At 43.7% G+C, this 27,792-nt stretch overlaps 1 protein-coding gene across 1 annotated transcript in view; it reads left to right on the forward strand.

Moving 5' to 3' along the window:
• Positions 1-27,792, forward strand: part of LOC146203181 (uncharacterized protein CG3556) — a 105,232-nt gene that overhangs the window by 29,392 nt on the left and 48,048 nt on the right. The window contains exons 2-4 of the mRNA XM_084602848.1: positions 18,899-19,157; positions 22,962-23,206; positions 23,738-23,907. Of these exons, the coding sequence (XP_084458974.1) occupies positions 18,899-19,157; positions 22,962-23,206; positions 23,738-23,907 (674 nt within the window). The remainder of the gene's footprint in view (positions 1-18,898; positions 19,158-22,961; positions 23,207-23,737; positions 23,908-27,792) is intronic.

Below are 27,792 nucleotides of genomic sequence, written 5' to 3' on the forward strand. Positions count from 1 at the left end.
TAGGAAAACCTATTTGCAGCGCTATGCACTCGGCTGGGCAACATTTTACGTTTAAATAATGAGCATTAAATTTTCTATGCACAATTATAAGTATTCCATCGCATATTCCAGTCGCTCGTGTGAGAGGAAATTTAAAATAATTGGGGAGTGAAAAATCAAATTAAGTGAAGCACTGATGCTTATTCAATTGAGTGCAAACACATCAATGCTGTCTTTAGTGTTGTTAGCTGCTGCAGAAATTTGTTCCAATGCTTACGTATGCTACGTATGCTTACATCGAGGGTGCTGAAGGCTTCGTTATTAAAGAGGACTGGGCACTATAATTTATCAATTTCGGTTGCATCGTGGCACATTCAGTGTTCGTAATTAATCGCGTTTATCCCCATCGTCAAAGTCGTTGATTCGAACACTGGAGGAGCCTTCTTTTCTCCTAGCAAATATCCTTCCATGCGTCGCCCAAACAAATTTTAATTTATTTTCTTCAGCCTTCTGACGAGCTTGCCAAAACCAATTTCTCTTAGAAGCAGTGAGGTTTTCATTGAAGACTTTTGGCAATTGCTCACTATTCAACTATCCCCAAGTCGCCATATCTCGCAACGGCGACTCATTCTTATTTCCTTCGCAGTAACAGGAACGAACCTCCCTAACAAAATTGGTTTGCTGCATTTTTCCCAAGAGACGGTGAACTACTTAAATGCCCGACTCCTGAAATTCTATTTTCAGTTTTTCTGCAATATTTTTAGGGTCTCAGGTACATTGTCATCTTTAACGAAAATCCTTTGTATTTCGAAATTGGTTCACCTGCTGTATTGTTCCATACATTTCATCTATGCACGTTTTCCTTTGGCTGCACTGCCACCGTAGTGTAATGGTAGGAGCTTCATTTTCAAGCTGTTGAATTTCAGTTTGTTGCTCAGTAAAGGTTTTCAGCAGGTTTATAGCAAATCATCTCTCTTTTCAGAGCAGAACATGGTGAAGTGTAGACACTTTGCACATACTCTTGTAGAGACTCGATGGTAGTTTTTAGGAGCAACAGTTGGTAAACTCAGCGAGAAAGAAAACTGAGAACATCCTTACGTGGCATTAACTCTCAAGTTTGCAAACAGACCACTTGATGTTTTAGGACAACCCCAATTATCAGAGGCTGTCTCCCATTTGAATTCACACTCGTGAAAACGCCAGTAGGAGCACGCATCAGTCCCCTTTACGGGAGCCGAGTCTGCAGTGACAACACAGCTTTTTTTTTTTTTTCGGAGTGAAAGTCACTATCAGAAATAGGAAAGGTGAAATGTTTTGCATCAGAGGGCAATACATTTCAAAATTTGCAACAGTGTTGAGTGGTAGACATCTATACACAGTACTCAACATGCAGTGAATGGCGATCGAGAGGGGAACGTTAGAGTGCAATGAAATGCAACTCTTACCTGCAGAAAAGCGACGATCATTTCTCGTCCAAAGCCGGACACCGACTGCCACGACACGAGGCTTGGAACAGGGTCACTCTATTCTTAATCTGCGGTCGTCCCGGAGGCAACAGCGCTTGAAGAGAGCGGCCACTTCATAGCGTGTTCACATTAAGTGTGGAATAAGCTGCCTGTAGTTCGAAAACGTATTTCAGCAGTAAGCCTAACAACTACACTGTTCTCTTCCGTTGTTAACGAGCAATGGTGAAAAGATATCTAATGCTCTTTTTTTTTTCATGTTTTTTGGCCAAAGCCGCCGGCATGCGCCCCCGTCATTATATATCACGCTGCAGGCGGCCAGATGTCTCTGAAACGTGGCGCTCGACACTGTTTCTACAATATTCGACACTGTGTAAGGTGTTACAGGTGCCCTATCTAGGAGGCTTGTCATAAAGTTTACCTCCTGGGAGGCCGAGAACCACGGCGAGTTTGACCTTCGACGCCATCGAGGGGAACTAATATTTAGTTGTTTTCTGGCAAATCTAATCGTTATAGCTCTTCGCTGGCAATATTTCATGTCATCTGCCGCTGTGCCTCTCGTCACAGCCACGGGATAATAAAAAACACAGCACTATCGACAGGCTGTAGATATGTGTATAGTTAGTGGGTGGTTAGAGAGCATAGAGTGAGGTCGTAATAGCAGTTTTCTCCCGCACCACTGGTGTTTCGCGAGACTAAGGATACAATTAGAATTAGAAACTAAAGAATGGCAGAATATAAAACTAAATTCGAAGTTATAAACTGTGGGGGTTCTCACGGGGCTCCGGCTCCGCTCTGAGAACCGAAGCAACACCGCTAGCTCTAACCACACCCGTGGCCGTGAAGAACGTCACACTGAAGCAAACATAGCCAGCGGGCCAAGTTATTTATTGGGAACGCCCAATGTCCTTCCTCGGTATCATAGCAGCATCCGTGCGCTACGGCGTCGCAGCGTCGTCTCCCTGGGTGAAGCTGCTGTCCACCGAGATGAGAGGGGAGGAGGAAGGAGGGGCCGTTCTCTCACCCCCGCCCTCTCCGCCACAGCGCCAGGGGAAGGAGGCCAAGAGGGGAAAGATGAGGGCTCCCCGAGAGAGTCTGGTGAAGAAAAGAGTCTGGTGAAGAAAATAATGAGCATCTATTCACACCCGAAACAATTCAAGCTTTTTTTTTTGCTTTAGAAAAGACTCGTATCAAAGTTTTTTATTAATCCTTTCAAAATAGTGTTCCGTAAAGAGCTATGGTTTCCAAACAATAAGATGCAGTTCTTGGGGAGCTTTCCGCGTGTCATAAAAAGCGGGGCCGCTGCATTTTGATCCCTTGGAGACGTGCTCGCAGGAGCTCGTATGCTGAAACGCCGGCGAAGCGGCAGATCGCAGACGGCATGCGTACAGCGGAGGCGGAACCAAGGACGCAAACGCGACGCGGTAGCCCGTCCGAAATGCCGTCGTGCCCAGCCAGGCGACAATGCAAAAGGAAGTAGAGCATAAATGCGAATTTTGCTGTTTCTGGGAGCATCCGAAGACAGAGACGTATACTGTTCTTGCGCTCTGTGTTACCATCGCCATAAAATTTTCTCACAGTATTGTTCCAAGAGGTATCGCGGCAGTTTTCGTTCAGTAAATTGGAGCCTTTGTTAAAAACTCCGGCCGCGATAATGAAGAAAACAAAGTAGTGACACGAAAACAAGGAGCTCTGAAACAGTTTCGAGGGATTGGAGTGGCACTGCAGGAAACTAACGCACGCTAAAAATACGCCGCAAAGCGCTTATAATAGTAAGAGAGGCTTGAAATCGGAGAGTTATCCGGAGGAGGAGGGAGAGGAAGCAGAAGGAGAAGGAAAGATGGTGAGGTTAACTAGGACTAGCTTAACTAGGACTAGAAACCGGTTTGCTACCATGCGCTGCAGGAAAAAAGTAAAAAGATGTGAAAGCAAATAACAAAAACGGCTAGAGGAAACTGAAGACAGCAAGAAAATGCGCGCGGGCAAATTATACCCTTCCGTCTTGGTCTGACGCTGAGAAGAAACCGAGTACTACTGGAAATACCATCATTGCCGATGATGGCTTCGATCATGGTTCGAAAATCTTCTTTTCCATCAACGGATATGGATGTGTGTCATGTGTGTTATGGTCACATTGCACCTGCTGCTAGCACACATAGAAGGTTACCAGTCATACAGATGACTAATAAATCGTGGTTTCGGAATACTATATCAGCCATCGATGCATAGAGGAATTGTTTCACATAGGCCGTGCACTACTCCGAGCTACGGGTCAGGAGTCTTGAATTATAGACATGGGTTTGAAAACAAGCCGAGATCTAAGGAGACAAGCGTTATCTTTCGCGAGAGTGTTAGAAACTTAGCTCTGCGAGCAGTCTGCACTGACACACAGTCTTCTTCGTAGTGGAAATTCGTGCGGCCCTATCCGAGCCGTGATTGCCTGTGATGTCTGTGATGCCGCTGTATCCTGACGACCATTGGTAGATATATCGTGTCCTTACGACAAAGTGATTAGCTCTAGGACTTTAGTGACCATAAGTATCTATGGAGGGGAACCGGTTGTAAGCCTTGGAGTGCAAGAGAAATAGACCGCGCACTAATGTAAGATTTCTGATGGATGTAAACAATAGCCCACAAGGAGCAGTAAATTCCACACCTTATCTGTGAAGTCTAGTGAGACGTCATCAGTAATAACTGTAGTCTTATTCACTATAACTGTGAAAACGTTCGCGGTTCCTCCGCCTGCGTCATAAAAGCTCAAAGCTTTAAGGAAAAGCAAAAGAAAACCACTTATTCCCCAGTTTCGAGCCTTCGGCATTTATGCACATATGAAGCTGATCATTCAAACAAACTTCATCATTTAGCCGGATTTTAGAAATAATATTTAAGGATATATAAGATGTTAAAATCGCGCTTACGTTTCACAAGTACGGTAATGCAGAAAGCAGTAAATACTCCAAACCTCCATTCACAAGCAAGTGTGAATTCGGAATACTATGGATGACCACATGAAGCGCCTGATTTCATTTTTTGCGAAAAGACTCTTTTTTTTTTTCGAAGCTGCAGGGAAACTATTGGTGCTCGTTTGCCAAGAAGACAACCGATGACTGTTGGCGTTGAAGGGAACAATCAGGACACAGCTGTGGTAGGGATATGAAAGGTTTTAGGACACAATGTCACATGTATGCTTTGGGGCACGCCGCATGGAAGCGCCGCGGGTTAATTTAGACCACCCAAGATTCTCTAATGTGCATTATATTTCCCCAGCAAGCGGGTGAGTTCGCATTCCTTGTCAAGCGAAGGCGACCACCGCAGCCGGACATCGATCCCGCGCCCTTCTACTCAGAAGCTAAACGCCAGCTTACTCGCTCAAAGGGAAGGATATATGGAAAATAAAATAAAAACAAAAAGTCTGCTGAACAACGTGCACTGGAATAGATGGCGCATGCTGGGACAAATTCTCACATAAACAATAGTTACCCAGGACGACTAGGTATTTCTAACGCGAATGATTCAGTATTAGCTGCCTTGTGGTAGCAAATGTATGGATGTGTATTAGGGTTGATGTTGTCCCCCTTACGGTAGCAGTAACAGCGTTGGGAGTACAGTAAAATCTCGTTACAAGAGACATGGTTGCGAGAAATACTCGGTTATAAGAGACATTCGAAAATAGTTCGATTGATTTTCCTAGTTTGCATCTTAACAGCATTGCATACAAGAGACACTGCTACAAAGGGCAATTTTTGAAGGCCCCCAAAAGTAACTTCTTCGCTATTTGGAAGAGGCACAATTAGCCGAGGTACGCTCATGTACCGCAGATTACTCACGCCAACTCTTACGTGCTTCCCTTCGGATTCCTCCAGCGAAATTTTGTTCCATATCGTTTTTTTTTGTTTTTTTTTTTTGCAATATGTCAGGAACCGAGACGGATTTCCTCCTCTTGACTGGGAAGTCAAAATGTCCCTGTTGTTTCAATCACAGAGGAATACGATGACAGTGGCTCAAACAACGGGGGCATTTTGACTTTCCAGTCGAGAGGAGGCAATCCTTCTCGATTCCTGACATATTGCAACAAAACAGGACACTGATATGGAACAGAATTTTGCTAAGGGAATATAAACTGCCACACATACGAGTTGGTAACAGTTTTTGGTGACAAGGGACCTTGGTTACAAGAGACATCTTTTCAGGTCTCCTGAGTGTCTCTTCTAACGAGGTTTTAATGTAGTAAAATACGTTGTTGTGTGCCGCAAATATTAAATTAAATCTGACATTTTAAAGACGAGGTAGATGCTCGTTTCCTGGATTTGGTGACGACTACGTTCTTGTCCGTGGCAAGTTGTAATATTGGTTAGCGTTGAATGTGCTTGATGAATTTATTTTCTTCTGACTCACTCCATCAACTACTGCAACAACTGACCTCCTATCAATTCAGTCTATTAGTCTTTGTGACAGCTGTTGCAGCAAGTAATATGCGCTGCGGGCACCACCGCCGCCGGTACGATGGTATGTGTACAACCTCCGAAACTGTGGCATGAAGTAGGCAGAGGCGTCACATAACTGTCCATCTCATCGGTTGCCCCGATCTGTCCTGTACAAGTCACCATCATCAGCCTGACTGTACCCACTGCAGGGCGAAGGCCTCTCCCATATTTCTCCACTTAACCCGGTTCTGTGCTAGCTTCATCCACTTGACCCCCGCGAACTTCTTAACCTCATCCGCCCACCTAACCTTCTGCCGCCCCCTGCTACGAGTAAGCTGAGGGAAATGCTTGCTGGGTGGTGCATTTTTATTCCTAGTTTTCCAGATAGTGGGCTGGTGAACATCGACACTCACGGCTCAAAAATGAGAAAAGAAACTAAGAACGGCCGACCATGCATAACATTCATCTCTTGCTCACCGTGGATTATTGATAACAAATCAAGCGCGGAGCTCTCGGGCTTGATAAATGGTTTTTAGAAAGCAGCCTATAGCAGCAGAGGTATCTAAGGCTCCCGCCAAGCAAGCATCTGAACATTTTGTGCGATTTCATAATAAAGTGCCACGTTAGAAGAATCAGAGGGAAAGAGCGACAGGAACCCGTGACAAAATCTAAAGTAAATACACTGTTTGGCAAAAGTCAAGTTTCGCATCGCTGCTATGCAGAACCGCTAAATGACTTGGGGTGGGCTAAGGAAACTTGCTGTGTCGTTGTGATCACCTACCTAAATATTAAATCATTTATGCGCTATCGTAATGTAGCACACACTGTACGGTGCTCTCCCTCGTATTTCACCGCGGCTATAGAGAACTCACAGCACCAGCTGTTAAGCCTTGTTATGCAGAAATCATGTCGATAGCATGAAAAGACGTCAACTATAGACGTCACACACGGATCACATGACTTTTCGCACCCCAGCACTTGGTGTCATATTATCCCTGGCGAGGTACAGGCGTCCAGAAAGAATGGGTCTCCCGAGTTGGTGCGTTCGGCCAACAAAAAAACATTGGGGGGTTTACGCGCGGCTCGAATCTACAAGTAGGGATACGAGAGAAAGCTCTGAGTGTTGCAGTGATACAGCCCCTGGGACACTGCCTTTTCAAACCGCGGTTATTTTTTCATATTTTTTCTTTAGTTAGGTTTTGGGGAAATGAAGACGCACTATACCTTTAGGTCGACACCACAGAATGAGGGACATCTGCACCTAATCAGGTCAAGGTCAAGTTTTCATATTTTTTTCTGGTAAATTGTAAATTGGTTTTTAGGATATGAAAAGCGCGATATCTGTCAGAATTCTCGCGGACATATGAACCGCGCCCTGGGGAAGGCGAGGAAGGTGGGATTGAAAGCGGAAAGAGCGAAATAGGTCTCATAGTGGATGACCACAGAGTAATTCGACCACCTGGGGACCTTTAACGGGCGCTGACATTGCACAACAAAAACTACCTCTCCGTTTAAGCTAGATTTTGGGGAATGGAATGCGCAGTATACTTTTGGGTGGCCACCGCGGAATCATGGACACCTAGACTTAAGAATGTCGAAGTCCCACCACATTTTGAAGGTCAAGCGGGCAGGATGTTTGACGAAGCTTTAATAAACATAATAATGGTAATACAGGAAAACCGCCCGGTCCGAAGTAGTGAATGGGTGCCGATACAGCGCCCAAAGACCTCGCGGTGCGTGCTAGCGAAGCCGAGGCCGCGGGAAGATGCTACCCAAGTGTTTCAGCGGCAGTTCAAAGACAATCCACTTGGTTCTTCGTGCTCTTTATGCATTGCATGAGGTTACTCATCGACCTCAACTTGCTCTCGATGCATCACCGCTTGCTTCTGGCAAAGGCCTTCTGGCAGTGGGGAGCGGCTCCATAACGACCTGCACAGGGCCAATGTTGCCGAGACTACATAAACTAAACACGACAAATTTATACTTAATTAATATATCGTGAAGATAATTGATTAGAAAGCGGAAGCAATAACAGACACCTGCCGCTGGTAGTATTGCAGCTCATGGCCTGTTGTTTCTCCTCATGTCTAATCAATTACCTCAGCTATTAAGTTATTTCAAACTCATCAACAAAAAAACAACCCATATGCTTTCCTTTTTCACAATAGTTGTTGACTCCCTTCTTATGTACGCCATGACAAAGCCCCTCATTTCCTTGAATTTATTTGCTGATTAGCTAAACGAGGGCTTCGAATCTGATGACCATAATGTCATATTTCGCTAAACAGGGTTATCACCCAGGTTCCAGCCTTCCTTGTTAGATCACGTTCTTCGTGTCGTTCGCGGAATCGCAAGTCTTTCCACGTTCGCCACTATGGAGGAAGGTGATGATGGCGAACACTGTAAAGGGTAAGTTACAAGCAACAGAAACGCCCAAGAAAGAGGAATATTAAACTGCCGTCGTCGTAGCTCAGTATTAGAGCACCGGACGCAATATTTAGTGGTCGTGGGTTCGGATCCCACCGGTGGAACGTGGTTGTTGTTTTTTCTAATGTTTAGGGAAATAAATCCACTTTTCAATAATGCTTCATGGTGATAAAGAAATGAACCTCCCCCATGCTTTCCTTTGTTTCACTGGCTGTTGGCTCCTTCTTATCTATGTCACTGCACAATAATGTATGCTGCAACAGCTGCCTCTGCCTTTGAGGAAACGTCGTGTAATTTCTGTTATGAAGCAGAACACTTGAAGCAAAAATTAATGCTTCAAAATAAATATATCTGACCAAGAATAACATAAAAAATTTCCAAATTCGGAGCCATCTGAAGCACCGGCTCGCACAAGCCAGAGAAATCAGTCCGCAGAGTTACGACATCCGCGTAAACCAAGCGGGAACGCCGTCAGCTGCTCGAACGTTAGTGGCAGCTCGTGATGATAAGGGTATGTAAACAGGTTCTCCGATGGCTGTCGCAACGACGTGACGTGCGCCGCCAAAGCGCTGCTGCAGCGCTAGAGCCACCTTCGCTGGGTCTGCAGGGCGCCCGGCTTTTGCGAGACAGACAGGCCTGACAAACGACTCCTGATTTAGGCAGCCCAGTGGGCGAAGAGCTGCATTATGCGCCACACTTTCTTGACCTTCTTCACGTTCGAACGGAGGTTCTTTATGACGGAATGGCCAGACGCATCAACGCAGAACTTTTCATCAGTTGTTATCTTTATCGTTGAATGGAAACGCGCTCCCGCGCAGATATACACGCCCGCGCCCACGCGCACACTCGCACACGCTCGCACACAAAAACAACAGAAGACTTTGCAGCTGTGTACCAGAACGTTTCTCTAAATCTTTGTAAGCCAAACAGATTTGCGCTAATGTTCCTCTTCCTTTTTATCACACAAGATCTCTCAATCTGGTTTGTTTGCTTTCTCGTATCCGATTCCCTGAATATGTTTTATTCTGAAAAATAAGTCAAAGCGCCTTTACTCCAGAGGTATTACTCGCCGCAACTTTTACGTGAGCACATGTAGGCAAGGTCTCAGCACTTGAGATAATACAGTGCCAAGAAAATTGGTCTATAAATTCTGTGAGCAAGGACTGCGGGATTAAAACGGAGAAAGGATAGAAAAGGAGAAGGTTAAGAGCTATTAACTTGGCAATGGACTCTGCAGCGCACTGCAAGAACGCACAGCTAATAACGACCATTCGCGTTTCATAGTTGACCTACATTAGACTATCCCCCGTAATTAACAAAATCGCCACGCGCTCGCGAAAGTCTGCCATTCGGCCTTTCTATATAACTAATCAAGGCAACACATCGGCAAAAATTGTCCACGCTGCAAAATGTATATATTCAATGGCGAGGTTAGTCGTGCTCGGCTTAGCTATATGCATAATGCATATAGCTAATGAAGGTTTATTGCAATATTTAGTTTTTCTAGCGAAGAATCCTCGCTGCGGGCTCCAAACATCAATCGTATTTTTTTTCCTTCTAAATGCAGCCAGTCGTTCTGTTGGTGAGGCTGCATTACAGTACGAGCTTCTGTTCACACTAAAATGTGCATCAATGTCGCCGCTATCAGCGTTCACCTCCATGCTAAGAGAGAGTTCGCCTACCTGCGACTTCTGTTTCCAAGCGTAATTATATTCTTAAGATTCGCTAACAAACTCACTCACTCACTCAGTCACTCACCTACTCACTTACTCACTCACTCCCTCACTCACTCACTCACTCACTCACTCACTCACTCACTCACTCAGCATAAGGAAATGCAGTACACTCGCACAAATGTTAATCATTATAGAGAAAGCCGATTCTGTGTGAGGAACAACCGTTATGGCATCCGACCTATTGGAGGTACTCGAAGCTGTTCATCTATCTTTTCACCAAATCAGTATCCCAAACGAAAGTCCAACGCACTGTCTTTGTGTTCTTTTTTTTTTTTTTTTTTTTTGCACAAAGTCAGAGCTCTTAATACATACAGTGCAAGTACCCACAAACGAACTTAAGTGCACTTTCTTCTGTTTATGCTCCGCGTCTTTCAACACTTCACATCACTGAAATAAAAGCACTGAATGTGGCATGTCACTGCAAAAAGGAGAAAAAAATGCATCACATTATCCTTCCCACTGTAACATTCGGCAAGCCGCGATACCGTACGTTCAGCCCTGATCATCCGTTTCCCGCTGGTACGTCGCCCGTCATGGCAAACTAGCGCATGTTGAATTATTGAGGAAGGCGTATTTGCTGTTCTTCGAGCACCGAACCTCAACTCTTTGACCTCTGAGGAGCACCCCATATCCGTCATCGATAGGATGCTACTTCAGTGATAGGAATCGTAGCACTGAAAGGTAACGGGTATCACCTGAGACTGTTTCGAGTCGAGCTAGATAGGATCGATAACTATCGCCAAATCTCGCTTATAAGGAGGGTCCGCTCTTCAAAGTAACAGCGGCAAGTGCACTCAGTTGTGCCTGACTGTCGCCACATATGCTTACTTACCTCTTGAATCTTGTTTCGTACATGGTGCTGAGTAGAAGTAAAGAGAGCTTCAGTAAAAACAATGAGCATCGAATAAAATATCTCCTCTAATTAGGACACGACGTGATTAGCTCGTTATGAGTTTCAGATACCCTCACGTGATAAAAAAAAATTCCAGTACCTCCGCCGCAAGTGCAGTCAATCTGGTTTCACCTGCGAATTCACTTAGTACATGGATATATGTGTGTAACTGTGGTTCACATACTCTTAAATATATGAAATGGTATTTTCTAATGGAAAGATGTCGAAAATAGTACTATTTGAAATTACCTTTCAGATATATTTTTTTTTTAATTACGGAAAGGCACTACTAACATTTTCAGGTGGAACGCCGTTTCTGCCAGATTTTGCTGGCCTGCAATGACTTCTAGGCACAGTTTTTCTTGTACTCCCTGAAATATTGTTCAAAGCTTCTCGTGATACCTCGACACCAGAACACTAGTATGCATAAGATATCATTTTGCAACGTGAGTGAGCAAAGAACATTGTATGCGTAAGAAATAAGCAGAAACAAGGCTATAAGTACAACGTAACATCTGCAGTTCTGTCACACTCAGACTCTATCACACTTTGCGAGGCCCTATCGATGAGTCGATGATGCATGGACAGAGCGAAATGGTAATCCTTTACATCAATATGAGAAGTATAAGTTAATACTTGCCTGTACTGTGCTGTGTCAACAATGAACTCCACGAAATAAATAACTGCACCTCACCGGAAACGACTGAAACAATCGCCTTGAAAATAACACACAAATTGCTTCAAATGCAATTACAATGCAGCTATGCAGCTCTCGTCTCTTATCGCGATTTCAGAAGGAGCAAGTACCAGACAGTCATGCACGATCTATGCATATAACCAGCAGGCAACACGTAAGCTTGTTGCAGAACCCAACCCTCCAGAAATCACAAGCACCTTCGAAAACGAGCACTGAAAGAGGTTCTACAACGTCGTTAAATACTCCCCCAGTGCACGGTAGTAAACTGGTTTCCTTTACCGGTGAACCTCCCTGCCTTTCTTCCTCCTCATATTCTTCCTCCTGCTTCTTCCTAGAGTAACCTTTAAAAAGGCATAAAGACATAGAGAAAATTGAGCGTTCGCTACGAGATACAGAGATACATTTAACGAGAGTCAAAAGCCACTGACACCAGTATAATCACAGAGAGTGTTTTTTTTTTTTGTTTTTTTAGTGTGGAATAATACTTCAGTCATAAAGTTAAACAATAAAAAAAGAAAATTTCTCACTAACTGCTGACACTGCATAAAACGCGGGAATACTCTGAGTAAAAAAGGGTAACAAATTGTTCCTCGTGTTTATCTGCAGCGTAGCTAGAACCCTACTAAGAGTGCATCTTCTCTGGTAATGAAGACATTATTAAGAATCTCTCATTTTTCTATTGTTAGAAAAACCTCAAAAGTTAAAAATAATTTTCTTCCCTGAGCTACAGGAGATGGATAAAGGGCACGTGTAGGGAGCAGCAAGATGGTCAGACGGAGAGCTAATCAACTTTACTTACAGGTTAGAAAACGCTAGGTTAGATTTTGCTCTTTAATTTTTATTATCAAGAGATTTAACTAAACAATTGCCATAAAAATGTTTTTAAGTAATCCGAAGCAACAGACCTTAAATATGCACCAATCTAAGACGCAAAGTCTGCAAAAACCGCATTTTACATTGTTCGGTGCCTTTCTCAGCTTTCGCAACACATTTATCCTGCCAGGCATTATTTTTTCATGAGATCAAAATGCGTGAGGCATACAGTGTACTGTTATTAACCGGTACGTTGATGTCAGCTACTGTTCTTACCAAGTAGCGGCTATGCTTACACAAGCGCAAATAATTATGGCGTCCTTAAATGTTTCTATAACTTTTGAATTCCAACTGGTATGGTTACGTTTCTCAAGAATGAAACATCTGTATCCCTATAAACGGTCACGCACTATCTCCTAGCGGCGCAATTTTTTTTTTTTTCACAAAAACCTCATATGCTTGGAAGTGCTCTCACACGTGCGCGTATGGGTGAATAAAATATTCGTAACACTTATTGCAAGACGGACACAATAAGCCACTAAGTAAGCCAGTGATGTCGGCTCGCCTCTGGAACACATCAATAGTCATCTGCCTGCAGGTCCCAAGTGCTGAACAAACCCAATTTTTGCGCATTACATTGACAGCATTCGGGATACGCGTCCAAAAGTTTTCGCTACGTCGACTCCAATCAGAAAACTTGTGGCTTTGCCGCTTGAAAAACACATATATTTATTTGTAACACACGCTTTGTCACAATCATCGCGAATAAATTCAATGCGCAGTGACAAAATTGCGACACTTTAGACACTTCATTGCTGGAGAGGAAGGTCGTTAATGTGAGCCTCTGAAACATAACTCTAGCAGTGCCTTCAGGCAGACATGACATTTTCTGCGGCATTATTAACTTATGTACTTATAAGCTGTAAGCATCTGTGCTTCAAGAAATAATTTTGAGAGAAACGTGGCTGCTACTAAGCACCGCAACTAATCCCCTTAGAGGAAACCCGGAAGAAAGCTTGTCACAGGAAAGATGCGCTCTTGAGTGAATGCTACACTGCAAGGCAAGAACTCATTTTCTAATGTAAAGACTATCCCCAGACCGCTAGTGCAAAAAAAGCTGAAAAAAGCGGGCCCTCCTAAACGATACATATGCATATATATGTATGTATATATGTCTTCGCGTATGAAAATTTCCCGCCATCCCTTACAGGAAGAAGCTGCGATGCTTAGTTTATGCTTTGTGTGTCCGTATTTTAGGTCATTAAAGTTGAGTGCCTGGATGAATTTCCACTTCCTTTTAAAAATATTTTTGTTTTCAATATGTTTAGTTATTAAAGAAGGAAAACCACTTAGAATGTGGCTCATATTGCTTTTTCGGTGGTATGTATTTTGACTACTAGGTAAACGCTTTCACAGGGATCTATGACATAAAAATGGATTAAATTTGTAACTGGCTTTAATGAGATCGCTGCCATTTTCTGGCTTCAAGACACGTCAATGCTGGATGGGCAAATAGCTATTTAACTCTTCACAGCGCGTAAAGGAGGCATCTAGGAGTCCAGACATTCATGCCAAACACGTAGATTGGTCGCATACTTCGTGCACAAGTGTTGAGATTCTCGGCAAAATATCAAATACGATCACGACTCCATTTAAATAAGAAAAGAAAAGAAAAACATATCGCCACTGTTACGCACAACTCCTCCAACTTATGCATTACTTGTCGGAAATCGCTCTCGTTTTCTTTATAGACTACTATTGGGTAATGAGTAAATAAATACATTGACGGCTGGTAAAAAACTTTTGCCATATCGGGCTTCCTGAAAAAAGACAAGCTTCACGAAGGATAAAGACCAACTTCTCTGTTTCCTAATCTGCCCACAAAAATACTATTCTTTAAATTAAAAACAATAAAATTTAACTAGCCGAGAAAGAAGGTGTTTAAGTTAGTTCATTTTCTTCACTCTCACTGCAGCCACCCCCTCTATTTCGTATATTATCCCACAGACATACGACCTTACGCAGGGCCTATCCCCTTACAGTAATGGATACCCTAAGGGAAGCTGCTTATTCTGGACTCATTTCAAGGATACAGATACAAGAGCGTTCACCCTCTATTCCTGTCAAGAAAGGGATTCTTCTAGTAAAACTGTGCCTTTGACTTTTCGCAGGAAGGGAGCGCGCTGAGAGATAAATACCCAGTACCCCCCCCCCCCCCTTCATATTACGAAAACAAAGCACTTCGGGCCTACAAACTATAGCAATCATTAAAGCGACGAAAGTGACCCCATATGCAGGATGAGGCCGTACACATAAAGAAAATTTATCAGAAAGGCGCACATAATTCTACACGCCATTCTGACGTTCGCTTCAGTTCCTTACTTTTTTGGGCACTTAAATATTAGTTACCTTGCATGCGCAAAAATCTACCTCTTTTCTCAATGCTCTTGCATTGATTGTACTGCGTGTCGTTGAAGAGATATTTGGCGCTGATTACTTTTTATGTTCTACAAAGCGATACACCAAGCGCCTATGAAGAGTGGAAACGGTTGTTAAAATAGTTACGAACGCCGTACTTGCCGCGCTACATTATCAGTGATTTTACGCTTGGGTCGTCTATATGGAAAAGATGAAGTTCAGACTTTTGGGACAACCTTATAGAGCTACGAGCAAGCCTTGTCGAGGACCTCAGGAGCCGCTAGCCGCCGAATTTCAAAAGACGGAAGCGTTAACAGAGAGTTTATGGTATTTTATTCTAGAAATAGCGCTCAGCAGTGTTTTAAGTAAGCGCCCAGAAATGGTGCAAAAGCAAAATTATTACGCAAGTTTAGTCCCAGGTGGACGAGAATGTCATCTTTATTAGCGTTTTGGGGACATGGCATCTCTGCGAAGAAAACTGGTCATATTTCTTGTTGTTTTTTCTGCGGCAGAAGTTGACCTTACATTTGTGGAAATGACTCTAATATTTATTTGAACAGAAAAAGAATATGAAATGCGCATAGTTTATGCATGTTCTGGATGCACTACGCCATGCGTTCTTATGCAGAACAGCGTCTTAGTTAGGAGTATAAAGCCCGGATTAGCAAAAAAAAAAAAAAAATGAAAGAAAAAGAAAACTTCGATGCCGTCCTCAGATCAGGGTTGTGTACGTACTACAAAACTGCTCATATTCGTGATGCTTGAACTTCAAAGATTTGCAGAATAGTGCAGGTGATTGCGTGTGGAAGTTAATATTTCTTAAATCTGATTAATGGCACCTTCACGTAGCCTATCGCCCTGCCGCAAATGTTTTTAACAGTGCTAGAGACGGCAAGCACATACAAGTACTTTGGCATGTACGTACACTTACACCTTATCATGAAAATTCTACACTGAATAACGATATAAAGAGATAATCACCGGATTCGTCATCTAATAAGAAGCTTTTTTCTTTTTCCTTGTTCCAGAATCACTCAAAAGCCCAGATATATGTTCACACTTTCAGCCTAATATGAATACCTGTTATTTACTATACGGTGCCTAGGTAATATTACACTAGTAAACAACATCGAAACTGTCTAATGTTTGCTATAATCGAGTTTCTAGCGTAGCTGTTATTAAGCCTGTTCTTAAAACTCCTCTACTCTCGACACTCAGAGAACTATCGCAACTCATACTCTTTCAGAAACTTTAGAATCGCAATTACGTGCCCTGCCCGATTTGCATATCCGAGTCTTCGTCTCGCGCAAGAAGTCAAATTGAAACACAATGACGATCCGGTCAGTTCGTACATTCAAAATCAAACTATACCAAACAGTGGATCGGGAGTTCTCCTCTTGGGAAGCTCATAGTTTCTCGCTATTAACATTTTTACGGTGTAAAGAACGTTCTCCACTGATTTTCTGTTGCAGCAATAACTACTCGGTGCGTGCGAATGACAATCTTTAAAGAAATATTTTGCTGTGCCTTCCAAGCTTGGACCATTATATTAAATATCTACACAACAGTGTCTTACAATATCGCACCTTTACCTCACAATTAAAGTTAGTCCCCAAGAAACCTAGCCTTTAATGGTTGTTTCGCGATGTTCGATTGACATGGTTATCAGGGCTAGCCAAGGGACGTTGATGCAGTGTTTACCACAGTCAAGTGACATCGCACGATGTTTCCCGCATGAGGACACTGAAAAGGAAAATAGATCCGAAAGAAAACGGGAGCTGAAAGCAAATACACTATTTTGAGGGATGTCACAGACAAAGCAGGGCCTTTTTAGGCACCAACGTCGCAATACGCTTTTAAAGAAACTTTAAAAGCAATAAGAAACGTATTGTAAACGTGTTGTAAACGTCTAATTTAAGCTCATGTAATAATGGTGGGGCTACGGAAAATACAAAAAGAAAGGCATTTGCTTAAAATAGGGCGTCCACGCATGAAGCCTAAACTTTGGATTCATTCACATGAAATATTCATATACAAGGTAAGATAACTCATAGCTGTCCATCCGGATGGAAGAATTGCAATAAAGGTCATAAGCAAGTCAGGCCTTTCCGCGCATTCAGGTAATAAGCTAATGGACAAGCACAAGGCCAGGAGCCCCTTGTTTGGTGACATAAGAAATCATTGAAAGGTGCCTTTCAATCCCTCTTTCCGATGTTTAGATTAAAACCATTGTATCTTTAGACTTAATAAAAATGGAAGTTACAAGCGTAAACATGCCACCCCGGATTCAGAGCAAGTTTATTTATTCTGTAATCTGGGTTCTCATTTATCTGTGGGAATCAATGGGTGGCTGAATGGAGTTCAGACAGAGGAAGCGGACGCTCCCAGACGTATGCTATGGGGGTAAACGTCCGCTGCAGGCGGTAGACAATTGAAGGAATATAAAAATTCCGAGAACAATATGGAATCTGCGCTGAAGAAATGCGAAAGCATAAGCGTTGCTGGTGCACACGGTGCATCACGTTTTTTCTCATTATCATTATCAATTAAAAGCACAGTCATTATCATTGCTAATGTTAGCATTGTCATTATCACTAATTGCAACGTCATTAGCATCGCTACTATCATCCTCACGTTAGACAAGGAGAATTATGATGTTTCACGATCCCGGGCAATGCGCGGTTCGTTAACATGCTCGGTTGGATATCCAAGGGATGGAGGTTCGATTCCCGGTGGAGGCAGGGTTTATTTATTTATCTTTAACTATCTTCCTCGCGGTAGACTGGCCGATGACGTTACCAGGTGATGTCGTCACAATCTTGCGGTATCCCGCGGAATTTCGCGAAGAGGTGTGGCATTTCTCCTGGCCGGACGGAAAAGGTTATGGCGGCGAGTATGAACCATTAAAGGTTTCCGCCTTAAAGAAAGAAGGGAAGTGCTGCTATCCTTCGTCTTCACACTTAGAGCTTCTTGGAAGACACTCCCTTTTTAATACGCGCCGCAGTGCTTTACAGAACAGGTGATCACAGGTGGCTGATTCCACGAGATATCAAACTGCCCAATTATTTCGTATTTTTGTTTTCCTTGATTTTTATGCATGCTATGCGCGTGGTATTGAATATATTAGTTGTGAAATTAGTTTGTCCTAACAGTAATACCTCCGGAGAAAAAAAAATATGACCGATGTCACGGCGCAGGCTGCATATTCGGGCATAATATTTTGGAATTTTGTTTTCCTCCTGACATTAATTCGCAGCGCCTTTAAATCTACATAGTCATTAGCTACTTCTAAAATTAACAATCGTACTGATTTTTATTGCTAGCGAGCGAAGGCAATCACAACAAATGCAGTGACAAACATTGCATTTTAGCTATAGGACTTTTTTTCAAAAATAAAGTATAAAAAAAAATATCGCCGATTTTTCTCAACTTCTTATAGGAAGTGCTCAGAAGATATGCCGGCAAGAATCTAGAAAAACGTGTTGCATTATATTGTTTTCAATCAACTTATGTTAGCTCAAACTTATTGCTTTCAACATCTCAACATCATCTTTATTTGTCACGTTGTTTCTCTAGGATTATTGTCTTATAGAAGTGGCGGCGAGAAATGATTCATTTATGTAAACATCGCTGCCTCATATAAAGAGGCCGTTCTACTTTACGTGAGCAGAGTGCGAAAAACAGGTTGTTTTCTTCCCCATTGTAGCTTCGTCTCTTTGAACAAAGGGGGGAAACTTACGGAGACGGACAACGTTACCTCCTGTACAGTTGCCGGGGAAGGTGTACAAGGGAGATTCCGATGGGACCAACAACGATGCCATTTGCCCTGCGCGTGAATCTAGTAGTTATCAAAGTTCTTGCTGCTGCATTAGTTAGCTTCAGGCCGGTTTTCTGGTGTGGTTTCAGAGGAAATAATTTCGCCAGACTTGAGTGTTGAACTCCTTATTAGGATCCCGTGGATCCTTCTTGCTTCCGGTGTACGGAATACGCGTCTGCGCTCTTGCAGCTTGAGCCTCGTTGTAGACCGATGGCTGCGTTCTCCGGGTGAGTGACCGAGCGCGGCTCTTCAGACGGGCCGCCGGACCCGCAGGGTACCCTGGTCACGGAAGAAGAGGCCCTGGGCCGTGCGCGCTCCTGGCTCAAGGCGCACCCGTGCCACCGGTACAAGGACACGACTGCTCCGGACGAAGCGCACCAGAGGACGCTGGCGCTGGCGCTTCTCGATCCCGCCTTCTTCGACCGCTGCTCTGCCGAAGCCCTGCTGCATGTGCGAGAGCTGCAGCATCAGCTACTCGTCCAACTCCCAACGTACGCAGGCTGCGTTACTGGTTTGCCGACGCGCAATCTGATATAGTTCATTAGGGAATGATTTCATAAGTGCCACATGCTACCGACGACACCTTGTCAACCGAGACTAGCTTTCCAGCGCTCTTCGGTAATTGGTAATGGTTTGGAAAGCGCTTTCCTCATTCATCTAGGTTGGGCGTAGTTGTCCCTTGTCTGAGTTTGCACAGTAATAACTCTCGTCGTGCTATCCAGGAAACGGGTTATCAGTGTGCTACACGCTCGAGAAAAGACTATACAGGCCGTAAGTTCAAATTCAGTCCTATAAGTGGGGTACTTAGCTCATGCAAACAGTATGTCTTCGGCAATGGGATGCGAGTGTCCTCGGCTGCTTACCCGTCTGCGGTGGACGTGCGATGTGAAGCAGTTTGATATGCAAGACTTTTTAAGCTTCATCGAACGAAAAGCGGGCTGTCTGCAGTAGAAATCAGTGGAAACAAGAAATTGATGACTTTGGCATGTTTCAAAAAAGGGTAACATTATGCCGTTTTTAACTTTGCGCATGACTCAGTTACAGTGAGAATCCCTTCGTGTGTTATGGTAATGGAAGAAAAAAAAGGAGTAACATCTTTTTCTACTTTGAACAGTACAGTCGACACAGATGAATGAAAGTTTTCGAAGTTGTCGTCGTGTATCTTTTACTTTTTTTTTTTTATGAACAGCGAAGTATCAGAGCTACATGGCCTTCTAAAGTTCAAAGTTTTGTTGTGCTCTCTCAGCTTCATTCAGCCGGTAAATCAAACTTTAGTCTCCGTTTTCCACCAAAATGTTACTGCCCTTTTAATTGATAAATAGAGAAGCAGGGGTTGTACCTTTCGCATACGCGTTCATTAGCACATTACATGGGGTAAGTTTTAGCACACCGCTCAGAAGGTTGTTGAGAGTAGAACTCAAAGCCCTATCCCACCGAACAGGCACCCGTGTTGACAGCAGAAGTCGCGCCCCAGTGCGATTTGAAAATAATAAGACTTGTAGGCCGTGACGACCAAACTACGCAATGCAAGGCGAATTACTGTATTGAAGCTATAAACTAATTGCAAAAAGCTTAAAACACACGCCGCTGAGGTTGTAATGTGAAGGATTCCGTGTTAACAGCCCATAAGATATCGCCTGAACTTTCAAGTAAAATTATCTGAGGAATGTGTTAGTAAATTGTGACAGCGAAGTATGCCGCTTAGTTGCACAAGGGGAACGTTGATTCTTGATCTAGCCATGCTTAAACCAACAGCAATTATACGGCGAAAACAACGTCTGCTATATTTTGTAATCCTCAAATTTCCGTTTCGTCTTATTATTTTCAGAGTGACTTCTTGTTGTATTGATAGTGTAGAAAGTCTTGAGGGAAGCAAGGCATGCAGTTTTACTCAGCCTAATGCCAGTATATGAAAACCGAGACGGCCTACCCATGCTGTTACGAAGCATCAGTTTCGTTGCATCAGGAAGGTTTTTGCGTCTTCGAAAGCCAAGACACTCAAGCCTTTCTAGGCGAGTCGTTTATTATTGTTTGTTTGTTTTTAGCTTTTATGGCTCCAGTTTGTTTTAATCATTAACCTCCGGTTTCGGCGACCTTGAGGTGACGTTGGGCCAACACCAAAAACGAACGTCCGGGCACTGATTCTCTTTTATCCGGGTACCGAGTTTTCTTCGTCCAGGCAATGAAAGATGTGCATCCAGGCACAGAACGATAGTGAGTAAGACGAGCTCTCCACTCTTTAAGGCTTCTGCTTCCTCTCCTAGGATAGCGCCACGGTGCCACACACTCACGCGTACTACATACACCGCCCGGCGTCAACAGTTCAGGCTGCAGCCGTTCGAAACGCGTTCGGGCATTTGGAACCAATTCAGTCACCGCGTGGCGGCGCTAGCTAATGACGTTTCCCTCTTTAGCAAATTATTGTATACACGCTCGGAGAGCACTCGAACGCAGTTTTTCTCCTACGTTCTTGTCAGGCCTGCGTCGCTTCGTGCCTATGTCCTCCTCTGTATCGTTCTGCATTTCAATGCCGTCACCGTTACAGCTAGCTACATGAGCCGGGCAATGGAGCATGACAAAAGGACAGGTAGGAAGCGACTTGAGGAAAGCGATTACTTTGCGAATTATATGCCACAGCAGAAGAATGCTTGCAGCTGCCGACAATGTGCTGTGCCCGTAACAGTTTCGGGCTTGCATCTAACCTCGATTACGGGAGAAGCAATAATTTTTTAACCCCCTATTCACGGTAGCATGAAGTGCACCACGAATTCAACATCTTAGATAACTGTAGAACCGAAAGTTGGCCGATTAGTTTGCACTAACGAAGAAAAAATTACCCTTCATAACGGCACACACACAAAAAAGCTCAGCGCTCGACCAGATCTGATTTGTTTTCCCTGGCCCACCGCCCTACGCTCTGTTTTTACTCCAAAGCATTAAAGGTCCGTGTCACATAAAAATTCGGCATCGTTGTCAGCCCCGGCGGCATTGGACGTAAACGAAAATTTCTTCTTAGTAGATAGAGTCATGACGTCATAGCCACATGACTTCTCGTGTGAATTCAAATACCGCGCAACACTCACGTTAAACGTGACGCTACGTGTGGAATGAGAGCAATTAGAAACAGTATGTAACACGAATTAAAGGTGACCGCATGTTTCAAATGATTTAATTTTATCGAGAAAATTATATCCCTCAAAGGCAATTTTCAATAAATTTAGATTTCTTGCAACATCCAACATCCCAGCGAACCCACGGCCGTTGGGTTGAGAGCCAGAGAGGCTATCGGCTAGTCAACACAAGACACGCTTTCACGGAAGGAGAAACAAGCAGGGTTGACGTGCATGTTGTGTGGTCTTCCTCTTAAAGTGTTAGTTGTCAAAGTTTAGGTGCATTCTTTTATGCTTCCCTGTCTATCTTGGGGCCTTTCGCCGATCATGAACCTCCGATATTGGCTCTGAGTGACAAGTAGCCATGTATACTCTGATGCTGGTAAAAAAATAACACGAAGTTCAAGGTTTGCCATTACGAAGTTATAAAAATGGCATGACTGTTGTAACTACCAGCTACAAACCAAGTTTCATCTAGAGGCATACACGTAACAGATAGCAAGTCTTTCCTATTATACCGTAGTCGTCGCCACTGGCACTACTGTGGCACAAAAGCCGTCACTGCACCTTAAACGAACACTGAGGCCAATCTCATCCATGTTTCATCCCCCAGTAAAACGTGATTCCCCGGATTTTTGTTTGTTTTTTTTTTTTTGCTCTGTTCATGTTTGGCTCCTAGGGGAAAAAACGCGTTTATTGTCGAGAAAATTATTTTTAAATACTTCCTCGTCTTTCATTCAAACCCGTGACGCCCACACCGATAACGCGACTGCGTGATCACCGTTAAGAATTGAAGGCTGATAATGTCCAGCCGCTCGAATCTTCTGACACGCCTGTGCCAAAAATGTCGGGTTGACACAAGGAACTTGCTCCCTAAAGCCACCTGTGGTAGTGATCCTTGCGTTTCGATTCCTTTCTAGCTTGAAAAGCTCTGTTTCCACACATTTTTATAACGCGTTAATACATCGGCGTTCGTTTTAAACATCTTTTAAGATGTTTGCGGGCTCTACTGAAACACCCTGGCTAACTAAGAAGCGCGATTTTAAGCCGTTCCATCGTTCTACGATAATCCGAGAGTGGAACTTCCTTATTCCGAGAGTGGAACCTCATTCATCGCGAGCAAGTACCATGAGAACACATAAAACAGGCTGCAACTCCTATCGTATTTTTCTCTTTGATGACAAGGACTGCAGAGAAAGGCCAGCTGGCGCTGCACGTGCTCGCGCTGTCGGCATCCTGCCAGCCCGTCCGAGACCCCCGGGGCCGCAATCTGGCCGCGCTCCTGAGGAAAAAGTCGAGCGACCCCGTGCCACGCAACCGGTTCTCAGAGGCTCTGCAGCTGCTGGCCCTCTGCTCGGTCGGTGACCGCGGCCGTAAGCTCATGGACGAAGCCATGGCCAACATCCAAGAGCTGGCCACTCACACCCCAGGTGCGACGTCCTTTCGCCCGTTCTTTTCACATCAAGCCGTGTAGGCCGAAATGTTGGGACCTGACACGCCCTCACGCTAAGGTACAGCGGCTCCCTGATGCTCGAGAGGGGCGACACTGGTGGCCAACAGCGGAGCGGATAAGAGTGGTGCCCTGACGATGCATCTGGGTGCACGGGCTGGTACACAAACTATTAAAATTTAGCTAAGAAAATTCACGTTCTGCAGGCTGAAAGCAAACAAAAAAACATTCATTCTGATCGCAAACTATCCGATGACTACCGTCCAGAGTTCCCGCCTTTTCCAGAGTAAAATTCATAACCTCCCGTAGTACGTATGTATTATTTCGAGCAATAGAAACAGAACCCTTCCGCCCCAGCCCACTTTAAATTTTATAGCGTTCCGAACTGAGGGGCGGGGGCTCATGATGATGCCCTCCTGGTGTCAAGAACACGACATTATAAGAATTTGAAAGCTATGTGTAGTAGCGGGCTTTGGGATGGAAGTGCATATCTGCGTGGTCATTATTCTAGCTGCCGTCATGGACTCCCTTGCCATCAACGTTCTTGCGATGGCCTGCTTGAGCGATAACGAACTCGGGGAACGGACGACGACCGTCTACGATGCGCTCCGGCCAGTGGCTAGGTTGCAGCAACCAGACGGAAGCTTCGGCAACGTTCACACGACGGGACTTGTGGCGCAGGTAAGCGCAATGAAGCCTTTCTTTAAACAGATATGTGCATCACGGCTATAACACGGAGGCGACATCACCCACTACTCAAATTAGCTTTTCTTTTTTTTATTTGCATATGACGTCACTGAACACTTGATTGAGCGTTGAAGCTCGAATCTAGCTTCTCTGCGTTTTCATTTTGTGAAGGCGCATTCTACAATCACTCTCAACTTCACTACTATAATTTTTTTTTTCGTGACTTTAAAGGAAGAAGTGTAAGAACAAAGACAATGCTTTGTTCCTCGACCAGCATAACTTGATATAGAACTTCTCTTCTTCCTCAATCACTTTCTCAGGGACGTTTGCGCGAAGAAAAAAAGGGAATGCTCCTGGTGTCCTTCAGAAATATGGGCTTTGGAGAAAACGTTTCGCTCGATAGGAGAAATTCATCGTGTCCGGTGGCTGAGAGGGGCACTGATTGAGCGCGACGACGCTTTATACCGGCGCCATCTCTCAAGCGCTCAGGTTGCTCAATTTTCGCGAAAGCGCTCCCAGAAATTTTGCGCGGGATTTATGTTACACGGCATCGGACTAACAGAGAGTTGCTAAGAATATTTGGGTCTAGTTCTTCGGAAACGTGGTACGTGTATGACGTGGGTATCATATGAGTGGGGCCACTGGAATTCCCTGGCTACGGTGTTCTACTACTTCAAGCACCGTGTCCCAGACAAAGCTTAGTGGGTGTTCGGCTCCAAAACCAAGACCGTCCCGAGGTTTTCAAACGAAATGTCTGGGACTTAGTGCATTAGAAATTTCAGCAACTATATTCCACGCGGCGACTTCGTGGAAAACATGCACAGGCTGGCTACAAATATTTTTTAAACACCGTATTCAACGCATCTATTCAGCGACTACTAACAGACATTAAACACACATGATTTCAATTTATGTGCCGCTATCCCACGTAATGACGCGCTGTCAAACTCAATTATTAGATGGGATCCGCCAAAAGCAAAGCCTCTAGCAACCGACTTACTCTGTCTTCTTTTTCCTGTGTGATGTTGTCAGCCTGGTTCACACTATTTTGTATTTGGTTATCGTTCAATGGCTTCAGGTAGTAGCAGCCGCATTGAGTTTTACCTTGTAACGCCCAGACATCGAAAACATCAGATAAAAGTTACACACTTCACCACTGTTGCTGCTTTCATTGCAGAAATGTAGAAATCTGGGATCTTTAATAAGAGAAAGGCAGCGCAAGAAAATTTTGCTCGAGCTAATTTCTTTTGAGTGCATTAGGATAATAAAACTGCGCACAAATATGCCGGCACATACAGTAAATCAAGGGAAACATTCGAAACTCTGTATCGCCTGTCACTTCATCGTTCGTTACGACCGCAAATATGGCACGAAATTATCTCTCGGTAAGCCTCTTGCATCTATAGTTCTATAGCAACAGACGTGTTTTCTTTTATTTGATAAACGTAAAGAAAAAGTTCATTTCTTGAAAGCATGTATAAATTCATGTGGTGTTGCGGACAGAAATAAAAATTAGTCGCATTTTTATGTTCTCCATCACGGGAAGCACGTGCGGCGTTGCTAGGTTAAGAAACGCCTGGCTGTTTATTTTTATGCGTATTTTTCAGAACCCTGTGAAGAAAGTGCTTTCAGAAGAATAAAAAAAAAAAAACTTTTTTTTCCTCGCATAATGTTTCTTGAAGCCTCGAGGCTTACATACAAGCAAGAATTAATTTCACAGCTGAAAGACGGAGGGAGCGGAAGTTAAAAACGACCACACGTGTAGAAACAGCAACTCTCTTGCCGGTAACGACATATTCGGCATTCACACTCATATGTCATAATAATGCACTTGCGCTGATCATAGGAATATATATGCCTGCTATCACAGCGCCCTGCGCCACCGTGATGTAACGTTTCAGCGTTCATTACATAAATAGGCAGCCCACGTTGGGGAAAATACATAGCCTCATTTCCGAGACATTGTTCTTTTCCTATAATTCCAATTCATGGGACAGTCTCTCTGAGGCTAGGCCGCATTTCATATTGTTTATAAAAAAGATTCACCGTGCAAAGAAACACCATCAGTCATGCAACTCTGAGGAAAACACAAGCACTACAATCCTATGGCATACCGCTTCAACCACCCGAGAGCCGGTAGCACTCGCAAGTACGCCGAGTCAAGATCTTGGCGAGTTTACAATAGGGGCAATTAACTAGGAACTGAATAAATATTATCTGGCTCAACAATGTTTGACTTATTTTAGAAACTATGCGAAGTAATTGCAATAAACTTCTAACAGCCTAGAAGCGTTTTCGATCCGATCTTAAATAAACCAAAAACCAGAATTTTAGGGCCAGCATAGAAAATCGACCTCACCTGGACGAACGCATTAATGGCGTGCCAGCATCCGCTCTTCGAGTCATCCGCAAAAACGATGTGTCCTCCCGCCCATTTCACCTAGTTCGGAATCAGTTGTCTTCACCGTAGGAAACTTTTGTTGAAAAAAGAAAAAAAAAGGAAAGAAATTTTGTGGTAGCAGTCCTGCCAGAAAATTTTGGTTGTGCGGTGTTTTGTGTTTCTAATTCTGTCTTTTCCCCTGTCCTTTCTGTTTACGGCCAACAGAAAACTGTGAGATAGACAGTAATTATCTGTTATGCAATGTTTCTCTCTTAGGCTCTTCTGTAATTCGAAATGTTTTTCTTCTTTACAAACAGAAAAAATATATAAGGCTTCATTTTTTGTTCACACATTTTCAGTCAGTTATGAGTATTCTTAATGCGAAAGTCTTACCGGCCCCTTGCGCGAAATTTTCCCACAACCATCCTTCAGGCAGCGCTTTGTAGCTGTCTTACGTCTCTGCTTCCTATTTTGCATGCATCTGCGATTCAAGTAAGACGCAGTTTTTCTAATGGGAATTGGAACCGGTGACCTGTATACATCCAAGTGTATGCGTTTAAGTCAAAGTTTCGGTACATGCACGTGACCAATATTTGGCTGGTTTGTGAGGAAGCGGCTGTAAAAAATTGAGAATTACTGTTAATTCTTCGTGAAGCTGATTGTGTTAATGGTGATCATGGGAATAGTATTTCTTTTTAAAAATGCCTGTAATTTTGTACAAAATTCTTACTGAGCTCCCAGTATGTTTGACGGCACCCTACCCACGAAGGTGCAAATTTTCCTCATTTCGAGAACTTTCCGACTTTGGCGACCTTTATGTAGCTACTAACAAGCAACGCCTGCATCCAACCTCTTTACAAATCAACCGTAAAACAATGTTAGGCATGGGCAATTTTGCGTTTCTGACCCATGCATCCTTCATCATTTTCTATTTCCCTCCCTGCAGTGCTTTGTGACTGTGTTCATTTCATCCTCTTATGGATGGATTTGAATTTCACAGTGTTTACGTGGAACCTTTCAGCGCTAGCACGTCCATGATAGAATGGAAAACAGTACGAAGACGTACAAAGGAGCCAGAAAATATGTGCAATGTGCAGCTGCTTTCTAGAGAGGTGTCGAACAGACTGTGCGACTTCATAGGAATAATTGAGATTTTGGCATTCATTAGAAGAGAATGTGTTTTCTGGTGACAATGGGTGACAAAAGGGACTCCATTCAGGTTTGTAGAATTTATCAGGCTAAGCAGTGTAATATGTGAAGCTGTTAGGCTCACAGTAAGGCACAACATGCGTATTCATAGATAGATGTACCTTGAAAATTCGTTTACTATGCTACAATTCACATCGTCGATGCACAAGAACCCATAATTCATTCTTTTATATAGGGAGGCCTCTTCAGCGGGGTTGCTGAAGAAAATGTGCAGAACCGGGATTTTGCCTCGTCTGTTTCTTTTCATTGATTGATCGTTACCTTTTTTGGCTTTGTTTATAGTGTCTTTG

This window comes from Amblyomma maculatum, chromosome 1 (assembly GCF_055883805.1).
Source record: "Amblyomma maculatum isolate TAMU_Amacu chromosome 1, ASM5588380v1, whole genome shotgun sequence".
Lineage (NCBI taxonomy): Eukaryota > Metazoa > Arthropoda > Arachnida > Ixodida > Ixodidae > Amblyomma > Amblyomma maculatum.